Below are 27841 nucleotides of genomic sequence, written 5' to 3' on the forward strand. Positions count from 1 at the left end.
GCAATCTCGTAGAGAACGAATGTCCAACTGCGACTCCAATTTATAAGGCTCCTTTCACATTGCGTTTTACCTTCTGCTCACAGGTCCCGTCGGGGCATCCGTCCGAACTGCCCCTCCCCCACTCTGCAAAGCGTGTTCCGGACGCATGCACCCGACAGGGTCATTCACTGTTATGGAGCGCACTGCGTTAGCGTGTGCTCTGTTTTGTGCCATTTTTGCACATATATGTTTTCTGCAGACGGACACCCGAACGTAGTCCAGTCTTCAGTGAAAATTAAGACATCCTTTATTCACAAAACATGTTAAAAAGATACATGTTTAAAATCAGAGCAGCCTTAAGGGTGCTTTACACGCTGCGATATCGGTAACGATATATCGTCGGGGTCATGTCGTTAGTGACGCACATCCGGCGCCGTTAACGACATCACAGCGTGTAACACAAATGAGCGACGATCAACGAGCGCAAAAACGTGAAAAATCATTGCTCGTTGACACGTCACTCCTTTCCTTAATATCGTTGCTGCTGCAGGTACGATGTTGTTCGTCGTTCCTGAGTCATATCACATCGCTGTGTGTGACACCGCAGGAGCGACAAACATCTCCTTACCTGCCTCCACCGGTAATGCAGAGGGAAGAAGGTGGGCGGGATGTTACGTCCCGCTCATCTCCGCCCCTCCGCTTCTATTGGGCGGCTGCTTAGTGACGTCGCTGTGACGCCGAACGCATCTCCCCCTTGAGCGAGGGATTGTTTGGCTGTCACAGCGATGTGCGTGTGACGCTGCCGTAGTGATAATGTTCGCTACGGCAGCGATCACCACATATTGTGCCACCGACGGGGACGGGTGCTATCGCACGCGACATCACTAGCAATCGCTAGCGATGTCACAACGTGTAAAGCACCCTTTACGCGTTTCAGGTCATAGAGACCCTTACTCATAGGTAGTACATATACAAATAAAAACACAATATATACAATGCAGAAGGCAGGAAATGATGAACAGATGGAACACATTGATTAGGATACGCAATGCAAAATTAACCCATTCTAGAACAAGCAATGGAGTTTGAAATATCGAAATTATTAAATATAAATATCAAAACTGGCTTGCACTCTCTATGGTATCGCTGCTTAAATTTTGCTGAACATCTGCCTGAGACTGCTTTCACACTACGTTTTTTTAGCATGCGTCATGAACGTTTTTTTTGCTGCAAAAGCGGATCCTGTTTTTGCAGAGAAAAACACATGTTATTTTGCAGGATCCTGTCACTTGAAGTTTATGGGCGGGCATTGAAGTCATCTGATCGGGAGTCAGTGGAACTGAATGTGAGACTGGCAGCCGGCATCTGACAGCTGCCGAGGCTCGTAACCAAGGTAAACATCAGGTAACTTGCTTGGATACCCGATATTTAGCTTGGTTACGAGCATCTGCAGCTGCTAGGAGCCGGGCTCGCTGCACACGTAACCAAGGTAAACATCGGGTAACTTGCTTGGATACCCAATATTTACCATGGTTACGAGCGTCTGCAGCTGCTAGGAGCTGGGCTCCCTGCACACGTAACCAAGGTAAAAATCGGGTATCCAAGCAAGTTACCCGATGTTTACCTTGGTTACGAGCCTCCGCAGCTCTCGGGCGGGGTAGAGAGGGAGGGGGAGAGAGAGACAGATCACACCAGGCTGGTTTCTGGGCATGCTCAGTAGAGCAAGCAGGAACCCGTCTATCAGCATGCCAGCGTTCACATACGTTTGCGTGCAGTATAGTCAGGATCCAGCAATTTGCAGTATTTGGACGCAGTAGCGTTTTTGAAAAAAGTTAAAAAACTGCAACTCGCTGGATCCTCACTATAACGCATGTGAACGCATGTTGACGCGAGTCCATTGCAAATGCATTCAAATGAAAACGCATTTGCACTGGATCCGTTTTTGCGTTAAAAAAACGTTGAGGACGCATGATAAAAAAACGTAGTGTGAAAGCAGCCTGAGTCATCTGCGGATAAGTAGTTCATGCATTTTCCCCCTGTGTGTCCCCCTTGTGTCTTCTATAGTGTTTAGTGGGATTGACAAAGAGCTTATCCCATCTGTTCCCTATTTAGGGCCCAGCACTAGGGATACCAAGGGTCAGGTATCTGTCTCGGCGCATAGGTGCGGAACCTATCTAGGGTGGTGAGGGACCAGCAGTAGGCTTGGTCAGGGATCACCATCCTCCCTTTCCCTAGACACAGGGTTTCCCTTCCCTTTCACTTTTGCTGTTTGCTTGGTACTTCCCCATACCTAGCGTGACAATAATATCATGTTTTTTAAAAATGGTGTGTTTTTGTAAATTACATGAATATTAATATGGTAAAAGGTAGAAACAGCCTAAAAAAAACAGCATTTTGGGCACAGCTGAAGGCGCCATCATATCATTGCCATGCAGTATTAGTAACTGCTACATTATAATAATGTTATCCCTATTTTCCAGTGAGTGTACAATGATGAGTAATTGCTTTATCTTTGGCAGCCCCGCTCACCGTGTCTTTACACGTCTTTTAAAAGGTGACATCCCTGTAAAAAGCAGCCGTTCCAATGGGCGTGGCGCTGACGAGAGCGGCTCAGTGGACAAGCGCTGGTTCTGGAACTGGCAAGCTGGAAATCACACCTCTGAATGAAGCTCTGCTAAACGACATCATAAAGTATGTGGAGCCGCTCAGCTCCCGGCATCCAGAAGAGGCAGAGTTTGTCTTCAGAGAACCTCTGGAATGGAAAACCAATTTGGAGCCATCGGCATTTGGATCTGGTTATGATATTAGGTGAGGCCAGACCAAGAGAAAAAAAAGTTGCAATACATAAAAAGCACAATAACGAGCCAAGAGGACTTTATTTGTGAATTAAATGTCTGACATTCTGTCCAGCTTGAAGGAAATATATATATATATATATATATTATATATAAAAATTCTGTTTTAAATACAGGTTCTGACATGATAACAAGATTGCCAAGGACTTGTAAAAAATACATTTTTTGGGCACTTTATTGGGGGACACAGGAACCATGGGTGATATGCTGCCTCCTAGAGGCTGACACTGAGGATACATCATAGAAAAAAGTGATTACCTCCTCAACAGCCGACACCCAGCTATTCAGTTTATCTGAGGCCTCTTTCACACGTCCGTGAAAATCATGCACGTTTTTCCACAGGCGGGTTAAAGGTCCGTATTGCCCTCCGTGTGCCGTGTTTATGGCACAACTGTGTTCTCCGTGTGCTATCTGTGATAACACACGGAGAACAGGAACTTTATGCTCACCTGTCCTGGTCGTTGCTGTCCGTGGTGCTGATCTACGCCTTCGGCCCTGCTAACTCCCCGCTGCTGCTGCTTAAGGCCTACAGTGCAGTGAATATGCGATGAGCATAATGAGCGGGGGTCGGAAGCAAGTGACAGCAGCGGCAGAGGAAGCAGCGCTGGAGAAGGTGAGTATAAAAACTCCTTTTAATTCACAGACACGTGTGTTTTCTCCGGTGCGTGTCACACGGATCACATCTGTGTGGTCCGTGTGACACCCGTGAAGCTGGAGAAAAACGGACATGTCTACGTGTGGAGCACACAGGCACACGTATGCTCCATACAAGACACAGTCCATGGCAAAACTCGCATGTGAGCGCAGACCCATTGATTTTAATGGGTCTACGTGTGCCCGTGTCTCCAGCACATGAGGAAACGGACCAAACACGTACTGGAGACACGGATGTGTGAAAGAGGCCTGAGTGTCACAGTGGAGGTAGACACAGGTCTAATTTTTACCCTCTTTGTTCCCTCTGCAATACTGGTATTAGTTTTCCCAGCCCAGGGACTGCATTAGAACATCCCACAGTTCCTGTGTATTCCAATGAAGAAAGGAGGATTTTTGGTACTCGCTGTAAAATCTCTTTCTTGTAGCCTTTTTTGGGGGATACATCACCCTTCCATGTTTGAGCAGTTTTGATTTTGTTCCTCCTACTGCTATTACACTAATTGAATAGTTGGGTGTCAGTTGGTAGGTGTCAGCTGTTGGGTATACGCTGCCTTTTTTCTAAGATTATTCCTAGTGTCAGCCTCCAGGTGTCACCCGTGGTTCCTGTGTCCTTCAATGAAGGCCACAAAAAAGAATCCTCATTTAAAGGGAACCTGTCACGTAAAAAAATGTTAGCAACCTGCATATATGTGGTTAATCTGCATGTTAATAGCGTTTGAAACTTGCCCAGTGCCTACACATTGAACCCCGCTGCCAGGAGGAAATAAACTGTAATCCTCTCAGGTAGTGTTCAGGTTTCAGCCACTGGGCAGTGCCGGTGCGAGTTCAGTCACCACTATGTGTATGGAGAGCGGCGGCTGTAACTGCGCACTGCGCACTTTAACATAACAAGCCGATGTAAAAAAAATAGGTAATTTCCTGACCATACATTCCCTATAACTCTGTAATATAGTAGAAAGTGAAGGTTATAGTGTCTGTCTATGATGCTTTGTTTATGTAGCAAAGTCAGGGAGGGCTGCGTTAAATTCTAGCACTGCAGGTCTTGATTACATGCACCTGGCTAACTTTGACTAAGGTCCAAGGCATTTGTTCACCTGAGTCTCTCCGTTTAGGAGGGATTGAGGATAGTGCAGTGTGTAGAAACTGCTGAGTGACCAGGCTGTTCACTGGGAGCTGAGCACAGAGATGAACATATCTGTTTGGAGCTGGGAGCAACAGGAGCTCAGGTTGAAGGGGACACAGAGACTGGTAGTACTGTATACCCCTTGTTTTTGGAAAGTTTGCCCCAGGGAAATTATTTATTATTATAGCACCATTAATTCCAGGGCGCTTTACAAGTGAAGAGTGTATACATAAAAACAAGTACAACAATCATTAACAGTACAAAACAAACTGGTACAGGAGGAGAGAGGACCCTGCCCACGAGGGCTCAGAGTCTACAGGGAATGGGTGAGGATACAATAGGTGAGGACAGAGCTGGTTGCGCAGTGGTGTACTGGACTGAGGGCTATTGTAGGTTGTAGGCTTGTCGGAAGAGGTGGGTCTTCAGGTTCCTCTTGAAGCTTTCCACGGTAGGGGAGAGTCTGATATGTTGTGGTACAGGATTCCTGAGTATGGGGGAGGCACGGGAGAAATCTTGTATGTGATTGTGGGAAGAGGAGATGAGAGAGGAGTAGAGAAGGCGATCTTGTGGGGATTGGAGGTTGCGTGCAAGTACCGGTAGACTAGGTCACATATGTAAGGGTTATGGGTGGCTTTGTATGTCATGGTTAATGTTTTGAACTGGAGTCTTTGGGCATTGGCAGAGTGGCGAGGCTGGGGAATAGTGAGGGGAGAGGTGGATTAAGCGGGCCGCAGAGTTTAAGATAGATTGGAGGGGTGCAAGAGTGTTGGAAGGGAGGCCAGAGAGCAGGAGGTTGCAGTAGTCGAGGTAGGAGATGATGAGGGCATGTTCTAATGTTTTTGCTGATTCTTGGTTAAGGAAAGCACGGATCCGGGAGATCTTTTTGAGTTGTAGTCTGCATGAGGTGAAGAGGGCTTGGATGTGCGGCTTGAAGGATAGAGCAGAGTCGAGGGTTATTCCAAGGCAACGAGCTTGTGAGACTGGGGAGAGTGAGCAGCCATCAACGCTGATGGATAAGCTTAGCCATCCATTTTCTTTAATTTGTTATGGACCTGTTTTTTTTTTTGCTCACAGGATCTGTTTCAAATGGAAGATAAATAGCAATCCTTTAACAGATCCGTTCTCCATACACTCTCCAATGTTAAACCCCCCACCCCCCCCAAAAAATGGATCCTGCAGAAATCAGTTCTTTAACAACGGACAAAAAAAAGTTGTGTTTGCAGAACTTTTTTGCCAACAGATCTCTGCAGGATCCATTCTAACGGGTGATTACAGGACATGTGAACTTAGCTTTGGTGAGCACTTCTCCTTTTCCGAGATAATCCATCATCCATCTCCAGACGTCCTGGCTCGATGATGGTCGCCGTTATTACTGGATTCACACAGTTGTGCTCCAGTTTAGACTCATATTTTCTGTGTCACACAGATTTTATCACTCCACCTTTGGCCTGAAAGCAATGCACAATGTCATTAATAAGGGAATGTTGGTGCATTAGTTTGTATCGAGCCTACATGGGTCATTTTGGGGCAGTACATAGACATTTTGGCATGTTGGATGTACTACATACTTGTCTAACAATGAGATATATCCCCCATTCATTGTACAAAATGGATTTATTTCATATGACTGCTGCTTGGCATTGTGTTGTTTCAGTAATTCCTCGGCAAAGTCTGAAGATACGGACCAAGACGGGAATCCATTATTCATCATGTCTTCATCAATAGTGAAAATCAGGAGCTTCAAACACTTATCTCGCTTTCTCCAGATAGCCCGGGATAAAAAGTTGAAAGAAACACAGGCTTGTTTGGAAGGTGAGTGCCCTTACTAGACGGAGGCAGAATAAAAGTGATTTACCAAGTAAAGAACATTTTCATATCAATGGTGTTTTACCATTATGGATATGAAGAGATCTGAGGTTGTGGTCATTGAACAGAATTGTTTTCAGGCCATATGGACATGTAACTTCTGCAGCAAATCACAGTCTGCAGTGGTCACATGTGGTACCTTTCCAAAAGTGGAAGCAAGCATACCGACACGGGAGCCAGACGACGGTATGAGAAAAGCAGAAGAGGATCACCAGGTGAGTATATGTTATTTTTAGGTAATGACAAGTATCATTTTCAACAAAAAATTAGAGGAAACCTGTATGATAATGGTCAGCTGCTACGTACAATTAGACATCAACCAGCATTTGACCAAAGTTTATATGGTTAAAGGGGTTTCTCGGTCGCTTCATTGGGGGACATAGAAAATCATGTTGAAGGCTGCGAGAAAGGGATTTTACAGTGAGTACCAAGAATCCTCTTTACTAATGGGAATCCATCCTGATAAATGAAGCCAACTTTATTGTACTTTATTTTATTTATAAAATCCCATGATCTGCCTTCCACTTCAGCTCTTCCGCCCGGACAGGCTCTGCTGGACTGGATATAATAACGTTACAACCGCTAAGTTCCTAATGTTTAGAGCCACTGATTGGCTACAGGCCTCTGGTGACTGGTGGTCGGGTTGGTATTACTTACAGGCCTATGTATGTATAATTTAAAAATATTCCTATTCTTTCCTATGTTGTGTTAAAGCCGTGATGTTGACTTATGCGTCTCCATGGTAGCAGACTACAAACAAACTATGCGTCTCCATGGTAGCAGACTACAAGCAAACTCTGCGTCTCCATGGTAGCAGACTACAAACAAACTATGCGTCTCCATGGTAGCAGACTACAAACAAACTATGCGTCTCCATGGTAGCAGACTACAAACAAACTCTGCGTCTCCATGGTAGCAGACTACAAACAAACTCTGCGTCTCCATGGTACCAGACTACAAACAAACTGTGTAGTCTGATTTTGCAGTCATGTTATCAACAGTAGTATAATAGTATAGTAGTTTATCAAGTGGAAGATTCAGATCAAAAAGAGTTTGTGTAGAAAGAAAATAACTTATTGTACACATATTGTCTTTTAGAATTTCTTTTGTCTCTGTATAAGTATTTCTAAAGTTTCATAAGCCAAACGCTCCCTACAAAAATAAATCAGTGTAACCTTCATGGCTATGATCATACTCTGTGATTCTTGCTCAAGTGGGCTGTCCATGTCAACATTATTTTTTAAGGCTTTTAATAGGATAAAAATAGAAGAAGCTGTACTCACTTCACTGATCCCCGCTGCTCCTGTTCAATGTTGCCCCTGACAGGTTCTATTTCCTGCAGCAAAAATGATGTATGTACACAAGGACATGTAACCGCTGCAGCTAATCACTTGGGCCAGACATTGCCTAACCAGTTTTTCTTGGGTGTCGAGAATGACCAGAAAGTTGTCATGAGTGTGTCACGGCCTGATGTGATCTTGGGGGGGGGAACTGGAAGCAGAAGGTCACAGCGTATTGTTGATCGCAGATCCGCTCTAGTCCTTGCTCATTGTTTACCCTGAGTTGGAGCGTATTTAATGCCATCCTGTAATGAAGAACATAAGGTTCATTTCTATCCTGTAGTGATCTAAGTAGTTGTAACCTCAGCTGCAGCCACTCCCTTCTGCTATAAATATCCATTCCTCTCTCCTCCCTATGTCAACAAGAGCTCATACCTATTCTGTCGACTTTGAGGTACCAGTCTCTGGACAAAGCTTAGGTGTTGCTTCTGTTGTAGCTGAGAAGTTACTGCTTGAATGTTATTTGTTGTGTCTTTCCCCACCTTTTTGTCTTACCTATCTCGTCTTGATTATTGCAGTGGCAAGACTAGTATCTGGCTGGCTTCACTAGTCAGGGTGAGTTCAGAGCGAGCGAGGGCCTAGGCACGTGATGGCGCATGGGAAGAAGGACCTGTCTAGGGATGTTAGAGAGTGTAGGGGTCAGCTCCCACTCCCCTCACCCTAGCGCCAGGGCCTTCTGTTGTAGTGGTACCCTGGTGTTGTAGCTGTGTTCTGTCATTCGTCGGGAGTCCTCTCTTACCTGATGGACACCTGTAGTCACATCATGACAATAGTAAAGACCAGCGTGGGGATCATGGAAGATGTAGAACAGGAGTGGCAAAGGGAAATAAGTATTGCTCTTTTAGTTTTTATTCCAGGCTTGGGAAACCCATGCTTATTAGGCCCCGCCAACCTAAAAATAGCAGCATGCAATCGTCCAGGATTGTTGCATCCATTAGATGTGAAATTCCCAAAACTTTACCCTACTCATACCGATTGCCCTGGTGTGGTGGCAGTTGGGTTACTAAGGTGTTAATGACAGCTAACAGCTGCCACTAAGACCTAGATTAGTAATGGGAAGGTTTATGTGACCATCCCTTTAGTAATACTGTAATTGAGGAAGTTTACCCCCAAAAGAAGGCAGACACCCCCCAGGAGAATCGCACTTAACCATACCCTGGACATCTGCGTTGCTCGCAGGTCCTTCTGCGTTCCACAGTGGGCACTCCCAGCAGGTCCTCGATGCATTCCACGGTACGGTATACTGTGTGTGTGTGATGTCACTGCAATCGGATGTGTGTGAGAGCGGAGGGATCTGTGACGCCCTGGACTAGCCAGGTAGTCATAGGTAGGCCCCCTGCACAAACACCAGCCCCTAATAAGATGACAGCAGCCAACCTACAAAACCCTTGTCACCTCCCTCCGGGTTTGATGTTCACACCAGGGGGCGGAGCCAGGCGGTTGGCCACGCCCACCGAGAAGTTCACAAGCCCTGAGGCAGGAAAAACAGTTCAGTTTAGTAGTTTAGTCTGTGCAGTGGAGTGGAGTGGAGTTCAAGTGTAGACCTGTGTCCAGGTCTGCCACAGTCTAACACCAGGTGTCTGGGTTGGAGCCCAGTCACCTTTGGCAAGGAGGCAGACTGTGGTTGCCGCCTGCAGGAGCTGGGAAGATGGCTGGTTGAACCGTAAGGGACCGGGACAGGGTAGTGGCCCGCCGGAACCGAACCGGGGAGCCAACTGGAAACCGGAGCACAAGGAAGTGTACTCAGACCCAGAACGAGGTCCAGAAGCCACTGGACCACATCGAATTCACTGATTGAGGTCTGGACCTTAGGTCCTTTCCCGTCCCAAGACCCGAAAGACGGCAACAGCCCACCGAGGGGGATAGAAAGCCACCGCCCAGGCAGAGAGATCCCACGGGCTAGTGCCTGCGGGCAAACGGGTTCCCCGACACACATCTCGCCAGGGAGCGGACTACCGTTGCTGAAGCATAGGCAGTCAAAGTCTACAAAGAGGTGCAGGAGAAAGACGGGGACCACCAACCTGAGAAAGGGGCACAGCGCAGCCGGCTGCGGGCACCGACCACCATCCTTTTTGGTTTACGAGAGACTCCAGTGTATCTGTCATAGTGAGTACAACAGTGCCCTCGGGCTGCGCACCGTACCACACCATCGTCGTGCCCGCACCTCAAAAACCACCGGGCCCCGGGACCATCACCCCCTGCCCACGGAGGGGTCAACACCAGACTGCATAACATCGTCCCCGGGAGCCTAGTTAACAGCAGCGGTGGTGTCCACATTCACCACAACCCGTGGGTGGCGTCACAAACTTTAATCCTTAAAAACACCACGGCTCCGGCCGTGAACCTCCCCACCGAAGTCCCTACACGTAGCGCCAAACCCCTTTCAGAGCGAGTCCGGAGGCGCTCGAGCCACCCACCGAACGAGCCCGGATCCGAGCGGCTCGACTGCGGCTGAGCGCAGGGCGGTACAGATCCTGTACCCCGATGTGTGTGTGAGTGGACCTGACAGCGACGTAGATCGCTTTTGGAGAGTCGGTGGCACCTGCCATCTGTAGCTGTTCTGTGTCTGGTGAGTGTGATTTTTTTTTTTTTTGAGTGGGGTGGGGAGGGGCTCTCTGCCTTCTTTTGGGTCTGTCTTCTTTATTTTGGGTGTGTTCTTTCTTTTGGGTATGTCTGCTTTCTTTAATGATGTGTCTTGCTCTATTCTTTACCTTTTTTAGCTGCATGGACACTTCATTACTGAACTGCGACTAGGGCTTATTTTCCGGGTAGGGCTTATATTTGATGAAGTTTATCCCCAAAGAAGGTAGACACCCACGCAGGAAAATCGCACTTATCACACCCTGATCGCTCCCAGATCCTCCTGTCTTCCACAGTGGGCGCTCCCAGCAGGTCCTCCATGCGTTCCACAGCAGGTCCTTGAAGTGTCTCACAGCAGGTCCGTGAAGCGCTCCACGGTTCAGTATCACTGTTTTGTGATTTTACTGTGATCGGATGTGTGTGTGTGTGTGTGCATTGGAAGGGACCTGACAGCGACACAGATCTCTGTGGGAGAGCCGTCGGTACCTGCCAGCTGTAGCTGTTCTGGGTCTGGTGAGTGCGGGTTTTTTTGGATGGGGGGGGGTGCTGTTTGCTTTCTTTTAGGTCGGTCTTCTCTCTTTTGGGGGTGTCTGCTTTCTTTAATGTGTGTCCTGCTGTATACTTTAACTTTTTTAGCTGCATGGACACTTCGTTATTGAACTGCAACTAGGACTTATATTCTGGGTAGGGCTTATATTTTATATCAAAGTTCCTGCTAGGGCTTATTTTTGGGGTAGGGCTTATTTTCAGGTACAATGATAAGATAATCTTATCATTCGTATCCCAGTTTATTTGCTGTTTTGTATTTTCAGCAAACAGAGACCCCATATCGCGGATCCTCGGGGCCGGCTTCGCTACAGTGGAAGGAGAAGACACCTCTATGCTGCGCCTCTTCGACAAAATGCGTCAAAAAGAGGATCAAGAGGCAGAAATCAAGATGAAAATCTTTCTCCTGCTCCAGCAACTTGATATGCAGCTGCTCGACAGCTCCTTAAAACAGATTTCACAGTAAGTACATTAACAAACTACGATATTTCCAGTCTATGATTTCAGACCTTTTTACTATATATATATATATATATATATATATTTTTTTTTTTTTAATGAGCAGCAACATCTGCTTTTTATGTGCTAGGAAAAAAAAAATAATGAAGGGGAAGGTGAAAGATATGAAAATCATTACATTTATTGATGTTAGAACTGTGCAAAACCCAATTGAAGTGGAAAAGAAAGAAGAAATAAAAAAGTTGTTTTCCAACTCATCCGTGGGATGCAAACTGTGTACATATGTTTTATATTTCTGGGTATGATATAAAATATGTCAGTTGACGTCCAGTCAATTGCCAGTTGCTAAAAAAAGGAATCTATTTCCAGTTGTTAAATCAACACCACCAAGTTCACTTAGTAAAGTGTGTGCCACACAAGCCCCGGAGCAGCGGTCTCATTTATTGGGACATCTTGTGGTTGGTGGCGGCTCAGTAATAGAACATTAGAACATCTCTGATGTAGCAATCAGATCCCTGGTAGTTATCAGCGTCTGATCGTAACTCGCGCACCATTCCCACATCGGTTTGGCTACGGCCGCCACGTAGGGGAGCAGCTCTCCGGCTGGAGCCAAGGACAGGATATCACTTTCCACTGGTAGAAAAAGACCTCCTGTCTTCAGCAGTTTAGGTTTATATCCACTTAATCAAATAATAAAACGCTTTACTATTTTCTTTCAAGTCAGCAGGCTACACGACTGTAACTATTAATATAGTTTTATGTGTGTAAATACGCGGTAAGCTCGAACAGAAATGTTGCCCATGGCACAAGGCCGGTTTTAAAACAAATAGCAAGCAAAGTAGGGCACCCTCCGCTCAATATATACATATATTTTTTTTTCTCATTATTTCAAGACATTTTTATTCTACCATATACTGCAGTTCAGTGTCCAGATAAAACTACCATTAGTGATGGGAGAATAGTAACTATTCGGATTACTCGTAACGAATCCCAAAATTCTTTTCCTGTAGCGTTCACGAATAACAAACCTAATGCAAGTCACTGGAAAACTCGAGCCTTTTTCTGAGATATCTTAAAGGGAACCTGTCCGGTGCAATATGCACCCAGAACCACGAGCAGTTCTGGGTGCTGCCTAAGTGTCCCTGTATCTAGTAGCATAGATAAAGAGATTTTTAGAAAAAGTATATCTAAAGATCCTTTATGATGTGCTAATGAGACCAGGGATTAGTCGTAAAGGCATTCGTTCACTTTGCTAGTCGGCCCCCTTAGCATGTAGGTATGCCTCTGTGGGCGTGCTAACATGCTAATGAATGCGCAGCATCAGAGGCACGGTCGCTCTCACCTCTGCTGCTACCGCTAGTTTTTGGCTCAATGCGCACGATCAGAAGTCCCTGGACTTCCAGTCATGCGCATTACACCAGTTTGAAGCCGGGACACGTACACCCAGCTTCTTAGTACGCATGACTGAAAGTCCGGGACTTGTGATCATGCGCACTGAGCCGAAATCCAGTGTCAGTCGTGGTGGCAGGAGAGAGCAGTGAGATCAATCATGCCTCTGACACTGCGCATTCATTAGCATGATAGTACTGTTAGGGTAAACTCTTACAAAGTTCCACAAGCTGCCTACTGCCTGATTCTAATTGGTGTGGATCGAGTGGATGCTTGAAAAATGAGATTATACACACAGTCGGATATTTCTCTTTCTTCGACCAAAGTCGGCCCAGACTCTGCTTTATTTCAACTGAAGCATTCTCTGATATAACCTTGGAAAGGGGCATGTCCGGATGTGTTCATTGGTCAGTGGGTTGAACAATGTGTTAAGGGGGCTTTTACATGCTGCGACATCGCTAGCATCGGCCAGCGATGTCCAGTGCGATAGCACCCGCCCCCATCTTACATGCGATATAAAGTTAGGTCCAGAAATATTTGGACAGTGACACAATTTTCGCGAGTTGGCTCTGCATGCCACCACATTGGATTTGAAATGAAACCTCTACAACAGAATTCAAGTGCAGATTGTAACGTTTAATTTGAAGGTTTGAACAAAAATATCTGATAGAAATTGTAGGAATTGTACACATTTCTTTACAAACACTCCACATTTTAGGAGGTCAAAAGTAATTGGACAAATAAACCAAACCCAAACAAAATATTTTTATTTTCAATATTTTGTTGCGAATCCTTTGGAGGCAATCACTGCCTTAAGTCTGGAACCCATGGACATCACCAAACGCTGGGTTTCCTCCTTCTTAATGCTTTGCCAGGCCTTTACAGCCGCAGCCTTCAGGTCTTGCTTGTTTGTGGGTCTTTCCGTCTTAAGTCTGGATTTGAGCAAGTGAAATGCATGCTCAATTGGGTTAAGATCTGGTGATTGACTTGGCCATTGCAGAATGTTCCATTTTTTTGCACTCATGAACTCCTGGGTAGCTTTGGCTGTATGCTTGGGGTCATTGTCCATCTGTACTATGAAGCGCCGTCCGATCAACTTTGCGGCATTTGGCTGAATCTGGGCTGAAAGGATATCCCGGTACACTTCAGAATTCATCTGGCTACTCTTGTCTGCTGTTATGTCATCAATAAACACAAGTGACCCAGTGCCATTGAAAGCCATGCATGCCCATGCCATCACGTTGCCTCCACCATGTTTTACAGAGGATGTTGTGTGCCTTGGATCATGTGCCGTTCCCTTTCTTCTCCAAACTTTTTTCTTCCCATCATTCTGGTACAGGTTGATCTTGGTCTCATCTGTCCATAGAATACTTTTCCAGAACTGAGCTGGCTTCATGAGGTGTTTTTCAGCAAATTGAACTCTGGCCTGTCTATTTTTGGAATTGATGAATGGTTTGCATCTAGATGTGAACCCTTTGTATTTACTTTCATGGAGTCTTCTCTTTACTGTTGACTTAGAGACAGATACACCTACTTCACTGAGAGTGTTCTGGACTTCAGTTGATGTTGTGAACGGGTTCTTCTTCACCAAAGAAAGTATGCGGCGATCATCCACCACTGTTGTCATCCGTGGACGCCCAGGCCTTTTTGAGTTCCCAAGCTCACCAGTCAATTCCTTTTTTCTCAGAATGTACCCGACTGTTGATTTTGCTACTCCAAGCATGTCTGCTATCTCTCTGATGGATTTTTTCTTTTTTTTCAGCCTCAGGATGTTCTGCTTCACCTCAATTGAGAGTTCCTTAGACCGCATGTTGTCTGGTCACAGCAACAGCTTCCAAATGCAAAACCACACACCTGTAATCAACCCCAGACCTTTTAACTACTTCATTGATTACAGGTTAACGAGGGAGACGCCTTCAGAGTTAATTGCAGCCCTTAGAGTCCCTTGTCCAATTACTTTTGGTCCCTTGAAAAAGAGGAGGCTATGCATTACAGAGCTATGATTCCTAAACCCTTTCTCCGATTTGGATGTGAAAACTCTCATATTGCAGCTGGGAGTGTGCACTTTCAGCCCATATTATATATATAATTGTATTTCTGAACATGTTTTTGTAAACAGCTAAAATAACAAAACTTGTGTCACTGTCCAAATATTTCTGGACCTAACTGTATGGTGTTTGCTGCCGTAGCGAACATTATCGCTACGGCAGCTTCACACGCACATACCATACCTGGTCGGCGACGTCGCTGTGACCGCCGAACAATCCCTCCTTCAAGGGGGAGGTGCGTTTGGCGTCACAGCGACGTCACCGCGACGTCACTAGGCGGCCAGCCAATAGAAGCGGAGGGGCGTAGATGAGTGGGACAAAAAATCCCGCCCACCTCCTTCCACATTGCTGGTGGACGCAGATAAGGAGATGTTTGTCGTTCCTGCGGTGTCACACATAGTGATGTGTGGTGCTGCAGGAACGACAAACAACATCGTATCTGCAGCAGGAGCGACATTGTGAAAATGAACGACGTGACACAAATCAGCGATTTTTGTCACTTTTGCGCTCGTTCATCGTCACACCTAGGCTTTACACATTGCGATGTCGCTACCAGTGCCGGATATGCATCACTAACGACGTGACCCCGACGATATATCAGTAGCGATGTCTCAACGTGTAAAGCCCCACTAAGTCCATGAGCTGATTGGTGGGTGTCATCGTAGTTGGGTCTATGTCATCTGGGGCCATCTGGTGATCCTCTGATGGGTGGGTCTATGATGTCATCGGGGGCCATCTTGGGTTCCTCTGAAGACTGACTGGCTTATGTATAGAGAATTGATTTAATTGAACACACTTCTCACAGTGCTCTATGTCCAGAGGTTAATTAAGTATTTCATCTTATGGCTCTCCTCAACAGTACACCCACAGGGACATGCTTACATGATAAGGGGACCGACTATCCAAGGAAAGTAATGCCCCTGCAACTAGTCCCTGCCCTCATTAGCATATCATATACGATCTTTAGAAATACTTTTTCTAAAGTTCTCTTGATCTATGCTACTAGACACAGGGACAGTTAGGCAGGGATTAGCAATATACACCCAGAACTGCTCCTGGTTCTGTGTGCATAATGGACCTGACAGGTTTCCTATAATAATAATAATAATAATAATAATAATAATAATAATAATAATAATCTTTATTTCTATAGTGCCAACATATGCTGCAGTGCTTTACAATTCAGAGTTTCATATACAGTGCCTACAAGTAGTATTCAACCCCCTCCAGATTTAGCAGGTTTGATAAGAGGCAAATAAGTTAGAGCCTGCAAACTTCAAACAAGAGCAGGATTTATTAACAGATGCATAAATCTTACAAACCAACAAGTTATGTTGCTCAGTTAAATCTTAATAAATTTTCAACATAAAAGTGTGGGTCAATTATTATTCAACCCCTAGGTTTAATATTTTGTGGAATAACCCTTGTTTGCAATTACAGCTAATAATCGTCTTTTATAAGACCTGATCAGGCCGGCACAGGTCTCTGGAGTTATCTTGGCCCACTCCTCCATGCAGATCTTCTCCAAGTTATCTAGGTTCTTTGGGTGTCTCATGTGGACTTTAATCTTGAGCTCCTTCCACAAGTTTTCAATTTTGTTAAGGTCAGGAGACTGACTAGGCCACTGCAACACCTTGATTTTTTCCCTCTTGAACCAGGCCTTGGTTTTCTTGGCTGTGTGCTTTGGGTCGTTGTTTTGTTGGAAGATGAAATGATGACCCATCTTAAGATCCTTGATGGAGGAGCGGAGGTTCTTGGCCAAAATCTCCAGGTAGGCCGTGCTATCCATCTTCCCATGGATGCGGACCAGATGGCCAGGCCCCTTGGCTGAGAAACAGCCCCACAGCATGATGCTGCCACCACCATGATTGACTGTAGGGATGGTATTCTTGGGGTCGTATGCAGTGCCATCCAGTCTCTAAACGTCACGTGTGTGGTTGGCACCAAAGATCTCGATCTTGGTCTCATCAGACCAGAGAACCTTGAACCAGTCTGTCTCAGAGTCCTCCAAGTGATCATGAGCAAACTGTAGACGAGCCTTGACATGACGCTTAGAAAGTAAAGGTACCTTACGGGCTCATCTGGAATGGAGACCATTGCGGTGGAGTACGTTACTTATGGTATTGACTGAAACCAATGTCCCCACTGCCATGAGATCTTCCCGGAGCTCCTTCCTTGTTGTCCTTGGGTTAGCCTTGACTCTTCGGACAAGCCTGGCCTCGGCACGGGTGGAAACTTTCAAAGGCTGTCCAGGCCGTGGAAGGCTAACAATAGTTCCATAAGCCTTCCACTTCCGGATGATGGAGACAGGTAGGCCCAACTCCTTGGAAAGGGTTTTGTACCCCTTGCCAGCCTTGTGACCCTCCACGATCTTGTCTCTGATGGCCTTGGAATGCTCCTTTGTCTTTCCCATGTTGACCATGTATGAGTGCTGTTCACAAGTTTGGGGAGGGTCTTAATTAGTCAGAAAAGGCTGTAAAAATAAATAATAATAATAATAATAATAATAATAAAAAGAGATAATTAATCCAAACATGTGAAGCTCATTGTTCTTTGTGCCTGAAATACTTCTTAATACTTTAGGGGAACCAAACAGAATTCTGGTGGTTTGAGGGGTTGAATAATAAATGACCCTCTGAATAAACTTTTCACAATTTAAAAAAAAAAAAAAGAAATAACATTCTTTTTTGCTGCAGTGCATTTCACACTTCCAGGCTGATCTACAGTCCAAATGTCACAATGCCAAGTTAATTCCGAATGTGTAAACCTGCTAAATCTGCAGGGGGTTGAATACTACTTGTAGGCACTGTACTTCATGAAAAATGCTCGGGTTTCCCATTAACTTCCATTAGGTTCATTATTCATGACGAATACTGGAATAGTACTTTGGGATTTGTTCCAAATAATCCAAACCCGAATGGTTGCTACAGTATTCGCCCATCACTAACTACGATTTATTGTCCAAATAATAGCGTCATACCTAAGTAAGGCTATGTGCACACAAAGTATTTAGTGCTGAAGTTTCTGCACCTTTCTCCATGTTTTAGCAGGAAAAACAGCACGAAAACACATTTTTGGGGCAGATTTTTCTCATACATTAGTATGGCTGAAATCTGCACCAACCATGCTGAAAGAATTGACATGCCGCAGATTAAAATCTGCAAGAAGAAAATACTCAATGTGTACATGAGACTTTAGGATTCTTATTCTCTTTGCTGGCATCAGCAAACCTTTCAGGTATTGGAACAAATCTGCACTGAAAACGTATCAAAATCTGCCATGTGTGCACACAGCCTTAGGCTAGCGTCACACGCTACGATATATCGGGTGATATGTCGTCGGGTCACGGATTCCGTGAAACACATCCGGCATCGTTAGCAATGTCGTAGCGTGTGACAGCTGCGAGCGACTGAACAAGTAAAAATACTCACCTTATCGTTGCACGTTAACACGTCGTTCATTTTCAAAATGTCGGTCCTCCTTCTGTGCTCCGGTTGTTCATCGTTCCCGAGGCAGCACACATCGCTCCGTGTGACACCCCGGGAACGATGAACACAGCTTACCTGCATCCCACCGGCAATGGGGAAGGAAGGAGGTGGGCGGGATGTTACGTCCCGCTCATCTCCGCCCCTCCGCTTCTATTGGGCGGCTGCTGTGTGATGTCGCTGTGACGCCGAAACGTCCCTCCCCCTTCAGGAAGAGGATGTTCGCTGCCCACAGTGACGTCGTCCGGGAGGTAAGTACGTGTGACGGGGGGTAAACGACTTTATACGCCACGGGCAACTAACTGCCCATGACGCACAAACGACGGGGACGGGTACGATCACTCGTGCGATCGCACGATAGATCGTACCGTGTGACGCCGCCCTTAGACTATGTTCACACATTGAGCACCTGCAGCAGATCATTCCGCAGAAAAACCCAGAAAGTTGGCAGGAAAAACGCTGCATTAAAGGTAATCTGTCATCAGGTTTTTGCTCACTTATCTGAGAGCAGCATACTTTAGAGACAGAAACCCTGATTCCAGTGATGTGTCACTTACTGAGCTGTTTGCTGTCATTTTGATAAAATCAATGTTTTCTCTTCTGCTGCAGATCTAGCAGTTATACAGAACTCGTGAATATGCTGGACTACCTGCAGCACGCCAAGTAGTCCTGTAATGATAATCTACTGCTGACTAAACAGTGATTTTATCAAAACTACACTAAGCAGCCCAGAAAGTAACACATCACTGGAATCAGGATCCCTGCCCCTATGTTATGCTGCTCTCAGATTAGGTGGCAAAAACCTGGTGACAAATTCCCTTTAAACATATGCGTTTTTACATGCTTTTTTTCCCCATTCATTTGAATGAGTGAAAAATACTGCACAAACGCTGAATGAGGTGATGTGTTGCAGATCTAAAAAAAAAAAATACTTTGCTTGTTCAAATCCGTAAAGAAAAAATAAACAGCGTGGACAGGAGATATCAGAAATCATTTTCTCTTTGCTGGTCCTTTTTTTTCGTGCAGAATATATGGGGCAAAAACTCAGTGTGTGAACAAGACCTGACGCCCCTATAATTCTGCATGCACAGTAGGATTGGCAACTTGATTTTTGATTTTTTTTTTTGTGGTCACCTTTCCAAAAATCACGGACAGCCAACATTATTTTAATGAACTTATTAGGAAACTATTAAAAAAAATAAAATTGTAAATATTTGTGTACAGCCCATAATTCTGACATAGCAGCATTCACTATGACCTATAAAATAACTAAAGTCCTAATTTGTAAAATCTTCCGCAGCTTCAAAAAAATAAATTGTTTTATGGCTAGGAGAAAATATTGCCAGATTTTTACTAACTGTCCAGGAATTTCTGGACGGTCGGTAACTCTGACAGCATCTTAGGCTACTTTCACACATCCGGTTTGAGCAGTGCGGCTCAATCCGGCTGTGAAGCCTATGCAACGGATGCGGTGAAAACACCGCATCCTTTGCATAAGTTTTTTACATGCGGCCGGTCCGGTTTTTGCCGCTTGCGGCATGCTACTGAGCATGCGCAGTGGCAAAAACCGCATGCGGCGGCCGGATGCGGTTTTTGCCGCATCGTGCCGCATCCGGCATCCATAGGGATGCATTGGGAAAAGCGCCGCATCGGCTAGATGCGGCGCGATGCGTTTTTTTTTGCCGGAGCAAAAAACATTGCAGGGAACGTTCCATCCGGCCGCCGCATCGGCTAAATCTGCCGCATGCGGCAAAAACCGGACCGAACGCGAGCCCATGCGGCACAATGCGGCACTAATTAAAGTCTATGCAGGAAAAACGCAACCGGCAGCAAAAAAAACCGGTTGCGGTTTTCCTGCAAAGTGCCGGATTGTGCCGCATTGCAAAAGCCGGAGGTGTGAAATTAGCCTAACTGACATTTAGAACTGAGAATGCAAAATTATCATCATCATACCACCAAAATATTTCCTTAACCCTTTAAAAATAAAGCTATTTTTGCTTTTTTTTATTTTTTTGCCTTTTCACCTTAGCTTTTTTTATTTCTCAATCAATTTAGCCACATGACAGCTTATTTTTTTGTGGGATGAGGTTTAAGCGGGCTTTACACGCTACAATTTCGCTACAGCGATCTCGTTGGGGTCACGAATTTTGTGACGCACATCCGGCCGCTGTAGCGATGTCGTAGCGTGTGACTCCTAGGAGCGATTTTAGATCGCAGGGGCGAAGTTGTTTCTCGTTCCTGCGGCAGTGCACATCTCTACATGTGACGCCGCAGGAACGAGGAACATCTCCTTACCTGCCTCCGGCCACAGTGCGGAAGGAAGGAGGTGGGGGGGATGTTACGTCCCGCTCATCTCCGCCCCTCCGCTTTCATTGGGCGGCCGCTTAGTGACGTCGCTGTGACGCCGAACAGACCGCCCCCTTAGAAAGGAGGCGGTACGCCGGTCACAGCGACGTCGCTATGCAGGTAAGTATGTGTGACGGGGGTGCCAGATTTTGTGCGCAACGGGCAGCGATATTATTAGGCAAATGAGTATTTTGATCACATGATACTTTTTATACATGTTGTCCTACTCCAAGCTGTATAGGCTTGAGAGCCAACTACCAATTAAGTAAATCCGGTGTGCATCTCTGTAATGAGGAGGGGTGCGGTGTAATGACATCAACACCCTATATAAGGTGTGCTTAATACACTTAATTGTGCTTAATACACAATATTAATTACTTAATAACTTCCTTTCCTTTGGCAAAATGGGTCAGAAGAGAGATTTGACGGGCTCTGAAAAGTCCAAAATTGTGAGATGTCTTGTAGAGGGATGCAGCAGTCTTTAAATTGCCAAACTTTTGAAGCGTGCTCACCGAACAATCAAGCGTTTCATGGCAACTAGCCAACAGGGTCACAAGAAGCGTGTTGGGCAAAAAAGGTGCAAAATAATTACCCATGAATTGAGGAAAATCACATAAGATCAAACGTGAAGACTGGGCCAAGAAATATCTTAAGATTGATTTTCAAAGCTTTTATGGACTGATGAAATGAGAGTGACTCTTGATGGGCCAGATGGATGGGCCAGAGGCTGATCAGTAAAGGGCAGAGAGCTCCACTCCGACTCAGACGCCAGGAAGGTGGAGGTGGGGTACTGGTATGGGCTGGTATCATCAAAGATGAACTTGTGGGACCTTTTCGGGTTGAGGATGGAGTGAAGCTCAACTCCCAGACCTTCTGCCAGTTTCTGGAAGACAACTTCTTAAAGCAGTGGTACAGGAAGAAGTCGGCATCGTTCAAGAAAAACACGATTTTCATGCAGGACAATGCTCCATCACATGCATCCAACTACTCCACAGCGTGGCTGGCCAGTAAAGGTCTAAAAGATGAAAAAATAATGACATGGCCCCCTTGTTCACCTGATCTGAACCCCATAGAGAACCTGTGGTCCCTCATAAAATGTAAGATCTACAGGGAGGGAAAACAGTACACCTCTCGGAACAGTGTCTGGAGGCTGTGGTGGCTGCTGCACGTAATGTTGATCGTAAACAGATCAAGCAATTGACAGAATCTATGGATGGTCGGCTGTTGAGTGTCATCATAAAGAAAGGTGGCTATATTGGTCACTATTTTTTTTGGTGTTTTGTTTCTGCATGTCAGAAATGTTTATTTCTAAATTTTTTGCAGTTATATTGGTTTACCTGGTGAAAATAAACAAGTGAGATGGGAATATATTTGGTTTTTATTAAGTTGGCTAATAATTCTGCACAGTAATAGTTACCTGCACAAACACATATCCTCCTAAGATAGCCAAATCTAAAAAAAAAACCCCACTCCAACTTCCAAAAATATTAAGCTTTGATATTTATGAGTCTTTTGGATTGATTGAGAACATAGTTGTTGATCAATAATAAAAAAAATCCTCTAAAATACAACTTGCCTAATAATTCTGCACACGATGTATATAAACCTGTCACGATCGGGTTAGGATAGATTAGGGTTAGGTCCGTGCGCCAGCCATCTGTGCTCGGACCGGTTGGCACAGACGTCTGAATGAGCCCTTTTTGGAGAATAGGAGTTTCCTTCTCTTTGGACTCCAAGCATTTTATAAATATGGAGGAGCCACAACTAGGTTTATTTAGAAAGATCGGGGGCTTTAGAGGTGGATATGAGCGGCACAGAATGACATCCGGGGGGCCGCAGGTCGCATCCGGGAGGCCGCAGGTTATATCTGATAATCCGTAATATCTGATGGCTCACTCATCGCCCTATAACCGCAGCTTCATTGTATCATGTTTTCTATGTAAGTGGCCTGTCGGAAGAAATGAATATATACAGTATACGCAGCAGGTCTCTGTCGTGGATGAGGGAACGTTACCTCGTGTGACTCAACAATGATTTTTATTCGAGACACTATTACTAAAACACACGAGGCCGTCCATTTACAGCAAAGACAGATGTTCTGGGTCAAGGTAATAGTCTCTTTCTGTTTCTAATTTCAGAGAAGTCCGCGTTTCCCCCACCGCAGTGAAGAATGAAATTAATCTAATCAGACGTTTCTGCAAAGATGAAGAGAAATCTGTGCTGAAATCAATAGAATACACTTCAGGTCGGTGTTCTGCGCTGTTTTTTTTATTATCACTTTTTTATTACTGTAATATATTTTATTTGACTTTACACCACAAGTTCGTTGAGCGCCTTTATCAACAGATTCACTGGTTTGTAGCATATAGATCAAATTCATTTTAGCTCCACTTCATTTATTTACACAATTGCAGATTTGCTAAAAAGAAAAACCTGGAAGAAAAGCGTTAAAATATACCCCCACACAGGACCCTATCCCGGAGTGCCTTGTCTGTCTGCCTATGATCTCGTATTGTGTAAGCCGTAGTTGAAACATAAAAGCCATAATCTGGGGCAGTTATCTGCAAATATAAAATGTTAAGATATTGTCACGGGGTGTGAGCGGATAACAGGGAACCGGGGCTCCTAGACTGTCAGGGGGCCTTAGCTGTCCCTAATCCCAGAGATACTTCTAATCGTGAAGATGTCTGGGCCGCCTTCCTTGCCCTGCTCCTGGCAAGCTCTGATATACCTCCACTCCTCGACCGCAGGGGGAGGACCGGGACAGGAGTGGTTGAACCCACAGATATAGACAGGGGAAATCAAAAACTCTATCACACAGCTAGCCCACATGGAGATATAAGGCAATATGTGATCAGGAGTAAATAAAGAGCAGGTAGTAAATAACCAGACAACTAAAGTACACAGTACACCAAGCAACATGCAATAAATCACCAGCAACTGGAACACAACAGCACATGGATAGGTTTAGCAAAAGCTATAGTCGGCATGGGAAGGCATGCTCCACCATCTTAAGGCAGGGAGTAAAGGGGGCTTTACACGGTAGCGATATCGGTAACAATATCGCTATCGTGCGTACCCGCCCCCATTGTTTGTGCGACACGGGCATATCGCTGCCCGTCGCAAACAAAATCGCGCTCCCCGTCACATGGCTTACCTGCCCTGCGACGTCGCTATGGCCGGCGATCCGCCTCCTTTCTAACGGGGCGGGTCGTGCGACGTCACACGGCAGCTGTTCAATAGAAGCGGAGGGGCGGAGATGAGCGGGATGTAAACATCCTGTCCACCTCCTTCCTTCCGCATAGCCGGTGGAGGCAAGTAAGGAGATGTTCCTCGCTCCTCCGGTGTCACACACAGCGATGTGTGCTGCCGCAGGAACGAGGAACAACATCGCTAATGAGAGGTGACCGATTTTTGGTTTTAGGACGACCTCTCCATGGCAAACGATTTTTGGCACTTTTGCAATCGTTTTAGGTCAAAAGTGTCACACGCTGCAATAACGTTAATGACGCCTGATGTGCGTCACTAACGACGTGACCCCGACGATAAAACAATAACGATATGGTATAGTGTAAAGCCCCCCTTACTGTGATAGTTCTCCCACAACATGTGATCCAAAAGGATACCAATAGGCTAGAGATTAACTCCTGCAAGCCTGACCACTAAGGAGCACACAGCTGGGCGATGTCTGAGCCTGTCTGTACAACTCAGAAGCACCAGAGAAAGCAAAGTGTGCAGTGTCAGATTCTGCAGTGTGCACAGCGTCAGATACCGCCATGACACTCGGCGAGTTTAGAACCAAATACTGTGTTACAGATATAAAGCACAATTTTATATAAAACACATCTTTCGAATAAGCATTTTTATTTTTTACTATATTTATAGATTATGAGTTCTCCAATGGCTGCCGCTCTCCACCCTGGAGACAGGTTCACGGGGAAATCTGCTATTTGATAATTGCGCCACATGACACTGAGCCTTTCTGTGTGACGTACAGCACGTCGGGGGCCTTCATAAATTCAGTAAGTGCATATATAGGAGTTGATCATTTATCTCAGTTTTTAGTTTTCACTCACCACCACTAATTCATTCCTCAGGGTAAAATGAAGGATAAGGATGAACTTAACTATGACCGGCAAAGTCAGCTTTATAAAGATCTCATGACATTACTGAAGGACAAGTCTCCAAAATTTGCAGAAAACATCACTAAGCAGGTACAATGTAGTCTCAATACCACGTTCTCTCTGGACAGGTTGTATTCCTAAAATCAGTGGATACATTGATGATTATTTATTTTTCCCTCGACTCCAGTTTGATACCCCGGTATCAAAAAGTTTCAGAACTTTTCGAGACGGGTATTTGCACAAGAAATTTGACATCATTGCTTACATCCAATTCTCTTCTGTTGCCTGAAGTTTGATGGTGCATACTGTAGTTTGTTTGTGCTCATACGGACACATAATGTCTATGGAAACCCATGCATATGGATTGTTCTTTGACTATTATAGGATCTATATGTTGTCCATGTGCAGTAACCAAACAAAATCCCATTAAAGGGATTCTGTCACCAGGTTTTTGCTCCCCCACCTGAGAGCAGCATAATGTAGAGACAGAGACCCTGATTCCAGATGTGTCACTTACTGAGCTGTTTGCTGTCATTTTGATAAAATCACTGTTTTCTCTCGTTTAGATCTAGCAGGTAGGCCAGTGTCACACTGGCGTATGGCACCGGATGCTAATATGCTATTGACCCTCGGCTCACGCTCTGCTGCAAGCGTGAGCTGAGTGTCCTGTGACTGTGATCCGATCCTGCGATTTACCGCAGATTTACCCCTCGATATCCTCCGCAGCTGTGATCCGATCGCAGGATCGGATCACAGCTGCGGAGGAGTGGGAGAGGTAAATCTCTCCATTTCCATTGTCAGCCTGTGCGTTTATCACACTACACTAAGATGACATCCGAGTGCAGTCCAATGTGTGACTCGCACCCATTGACTTGTATGGGTGCGAGTGATCTGAGACACGCAGACAATCGCAGCATGCTGCAATTTTTTCCTCAGTCTGATTACAGCTGAGGAAGAAAAACTCTCAGATCCGAGCTGCCTCATTGATTAACATGGGGCCGAGTGCAATGCAAGATTTTCTCACTGCTCTTGTGTGAGTCATATGCCAATGTGATTCTACCCTTCTACAGAGCTCATGAATATGCTGGACTATCTGGCAGCACACCAACTAGTCCTGTAATGATAATCTACTGCTGATTAAACAGTGATTTTAACCACACTAAGCAGCCCAGTAAGTGACACATCGCTGGAATCAGGGTCTCTGTCTCTACATTATGCTGTTCTCAGATTAGGTTGCAAAAACCTGGTGACAGATTCCCTTTAAGCTCTAAAGGTGGATTCACACAATACATACTTTGGAAAACACTATTGCATTTTTTGTTACAGTTTTTTTCAGGCAAAGTAAGAAGTGGACACTGCAATAGTATAAATTCTTCCTTTCTATTTCCCATTCTTTTGAATCCATATTTGGCAGTGGCTCGAAAAATTTAAGTAGTGTTTCCGCCCCCCCCCCAAAAAAAACATGCAACACCACCCTAGGGGCTTGTTCACAAATTGTGTATTTTCCGTGAATGCAGCATATAACATATAACAATACTTTTCCTTTAATATTGAACCGTCAAGTAATTTTTTTTTCAGTTCTACAACACATCAGTTCTTTCAGCATTTTGCAGGGCTTTTCACCCATTCAAGCAAATGAGAAAAAATCCCGCAAGGAACAATGTATAAAGAATGCCCATTTTTTATGCAGCGTTTTTACTGGCAAAAATTGCACATATTCTAAGGGTGAATTCATCCACTGAGGATTTTGTTGCAGGAAATTTTGCAACTGTGTTTCAGATAAATGACAAAATTGCAAAATTTTCCACAGCAAAATCCACAGCACATACGCAACATAAAAACTTACTCATATGCCTCATTTTACACTCCGAGTTTAAACACTTCTGTGAAGAAATGGTTCTGGTGTCTAGCAGTATTATGCATCAGTTTGTCATCATAGTTACATAGGTTGAAAAAAGCCCTAGGTCCATCTGGTTCACCCTTCTTCCACCAATTCTACATTTTGTCCTAAATCACTTATAACCTACAATGTTGTGTGTAGTGAGGAAATCATCCAGCCCTTTTATAAAATCTGTTATAGTATCTGCCATTACTACCTCTTGTGGTCGGCATTCCACAGTCTGACTGCTCTAACTGTAAAGAACCCTTTCCTATTTAGCTGCCGGAATCGCTTTTCTTCCACTCGCAGTGAGTGCCCCCCTGGTCCTTAGTACTGTCTTTGGAAGAAATAAGTCAGTCCTTTATATTGACCACACATGTATTTATACATAATAATGAGATCTCCTCTGAGACGTCTTTTCTTCGGCGCTCCATTGGGAGACCCAGACGATTGGTGTATAGCACTGCCTCCGGAGGCCACACAAAGCAATTACACTAAAAAGTGTAAGGCCCCTCCCCTTCTGGCTATACACCCCCAGTGGGATCACTGGCTCACCAGTTTTCTGCTTTGTGCGAAGGAGGTCAGACATCCACGCATAGCTCCACTGTTTAGTCAGCAGTAGCTGCTGACTATGTCGGATGGAAGAAAAGAGGGCCCATATGGGGCCCCCAGCATGCTCCCTTCTTACCCCACTTGTGGTTTGTAAGGTTGAGGTACCCATTGCGGGTACAGAGGCTGGAGCCCACATGCTGTTTTCCTTCCCCATCCCCCTGAGGGGCTCTGAGGAAGTGGGATCTTACCGGCCCCCAAGCCCTGAGGCCGGGCTCCATCCACAGACCCAGTGAACCTGCTGGATACGGAGCTGGGTACCGTTCAGGGACAAGGCCCTGCAACTTTCAGGTACTCTGTGTCCCCGTACAGACAGGCACGCACACGCCAGACTTGCTGGGTGTGTTAGTGCGCCGGGGACAGTAGCGCTCCACGCTGGGGTTTGAGTCACAGCAGCTTAGCTGTGTGAATTCATGTGCTGGGAACTACCGCGCCGGCCACTCTCGGAGCGGCGGCGCGGCTGGGACTTGTAGTGCGCCGGGGACTTAGCGCCGACCGCGCTTTTACGGCGGCGGCGCTTATAAATTTAGTCCCCGGCTTTTGCGGCCTAGCTCCGCTT

General features: G+C 45.4%; 1 protein-coding gene across 2 annotated transcripts in view; it reads left to right on the plus strand.

The window, feature by feature from the left end:
• Window positions 1-27841, plus strand: part of ODAD2 (outer dynein arm docking complex subunit 2) — a 222516-nt gene that overhangs the window by 12902 nt on the left and 181773 nt on the right. Inside the window, exons 2-7 of one of the 2 annotated variants that reach the window (XM_075315527.1) lie at window positions 2499-2787; window positions 6266-6423; window positions 11210-11405; window positions 22809-22915; window positions 24556-24692; window positions 24768-24884. In XM_075315527.1, the coding sequence (XP_075171642.1) occupies window positions 2564-2787; window positions 6266-6423; window positions 11210-11405; window positions 22809-22915; window positions 24556-24692; window positions 24768-24884 (939 nt within the window). In that variant the 5' untranslated portion in view covers window positions 2499-2563. The remainder of the gene's footprint in view (window positions 1-2498; window positions 2788-6265; window positions 6424-11209; window positions 11406-22808; window positions 22916-24555; window positions 24693-24767; window positions 24885-27841) is intronic. The other variant, XM_075315526.1, reaches the window with a different exon arrangement.

This window comes from Anomaloglossus baeobatrachus, chromosome 6 (genome assembly GCF_048569485.1).
Source record: "Anomaloglossus baeobatrachus isolate aAnoBae1 chromosome 6, aAnoBae1.hap1, whole genome shotgun sequence".
In the NCBI taxonomy this organism is placed as follows: Eukaryota; Metazoa; Chordata; class Amphibia; order Anura; family Aromobatidae; genus Anomaloglossus; species Anomaloglossus baeobatrachus.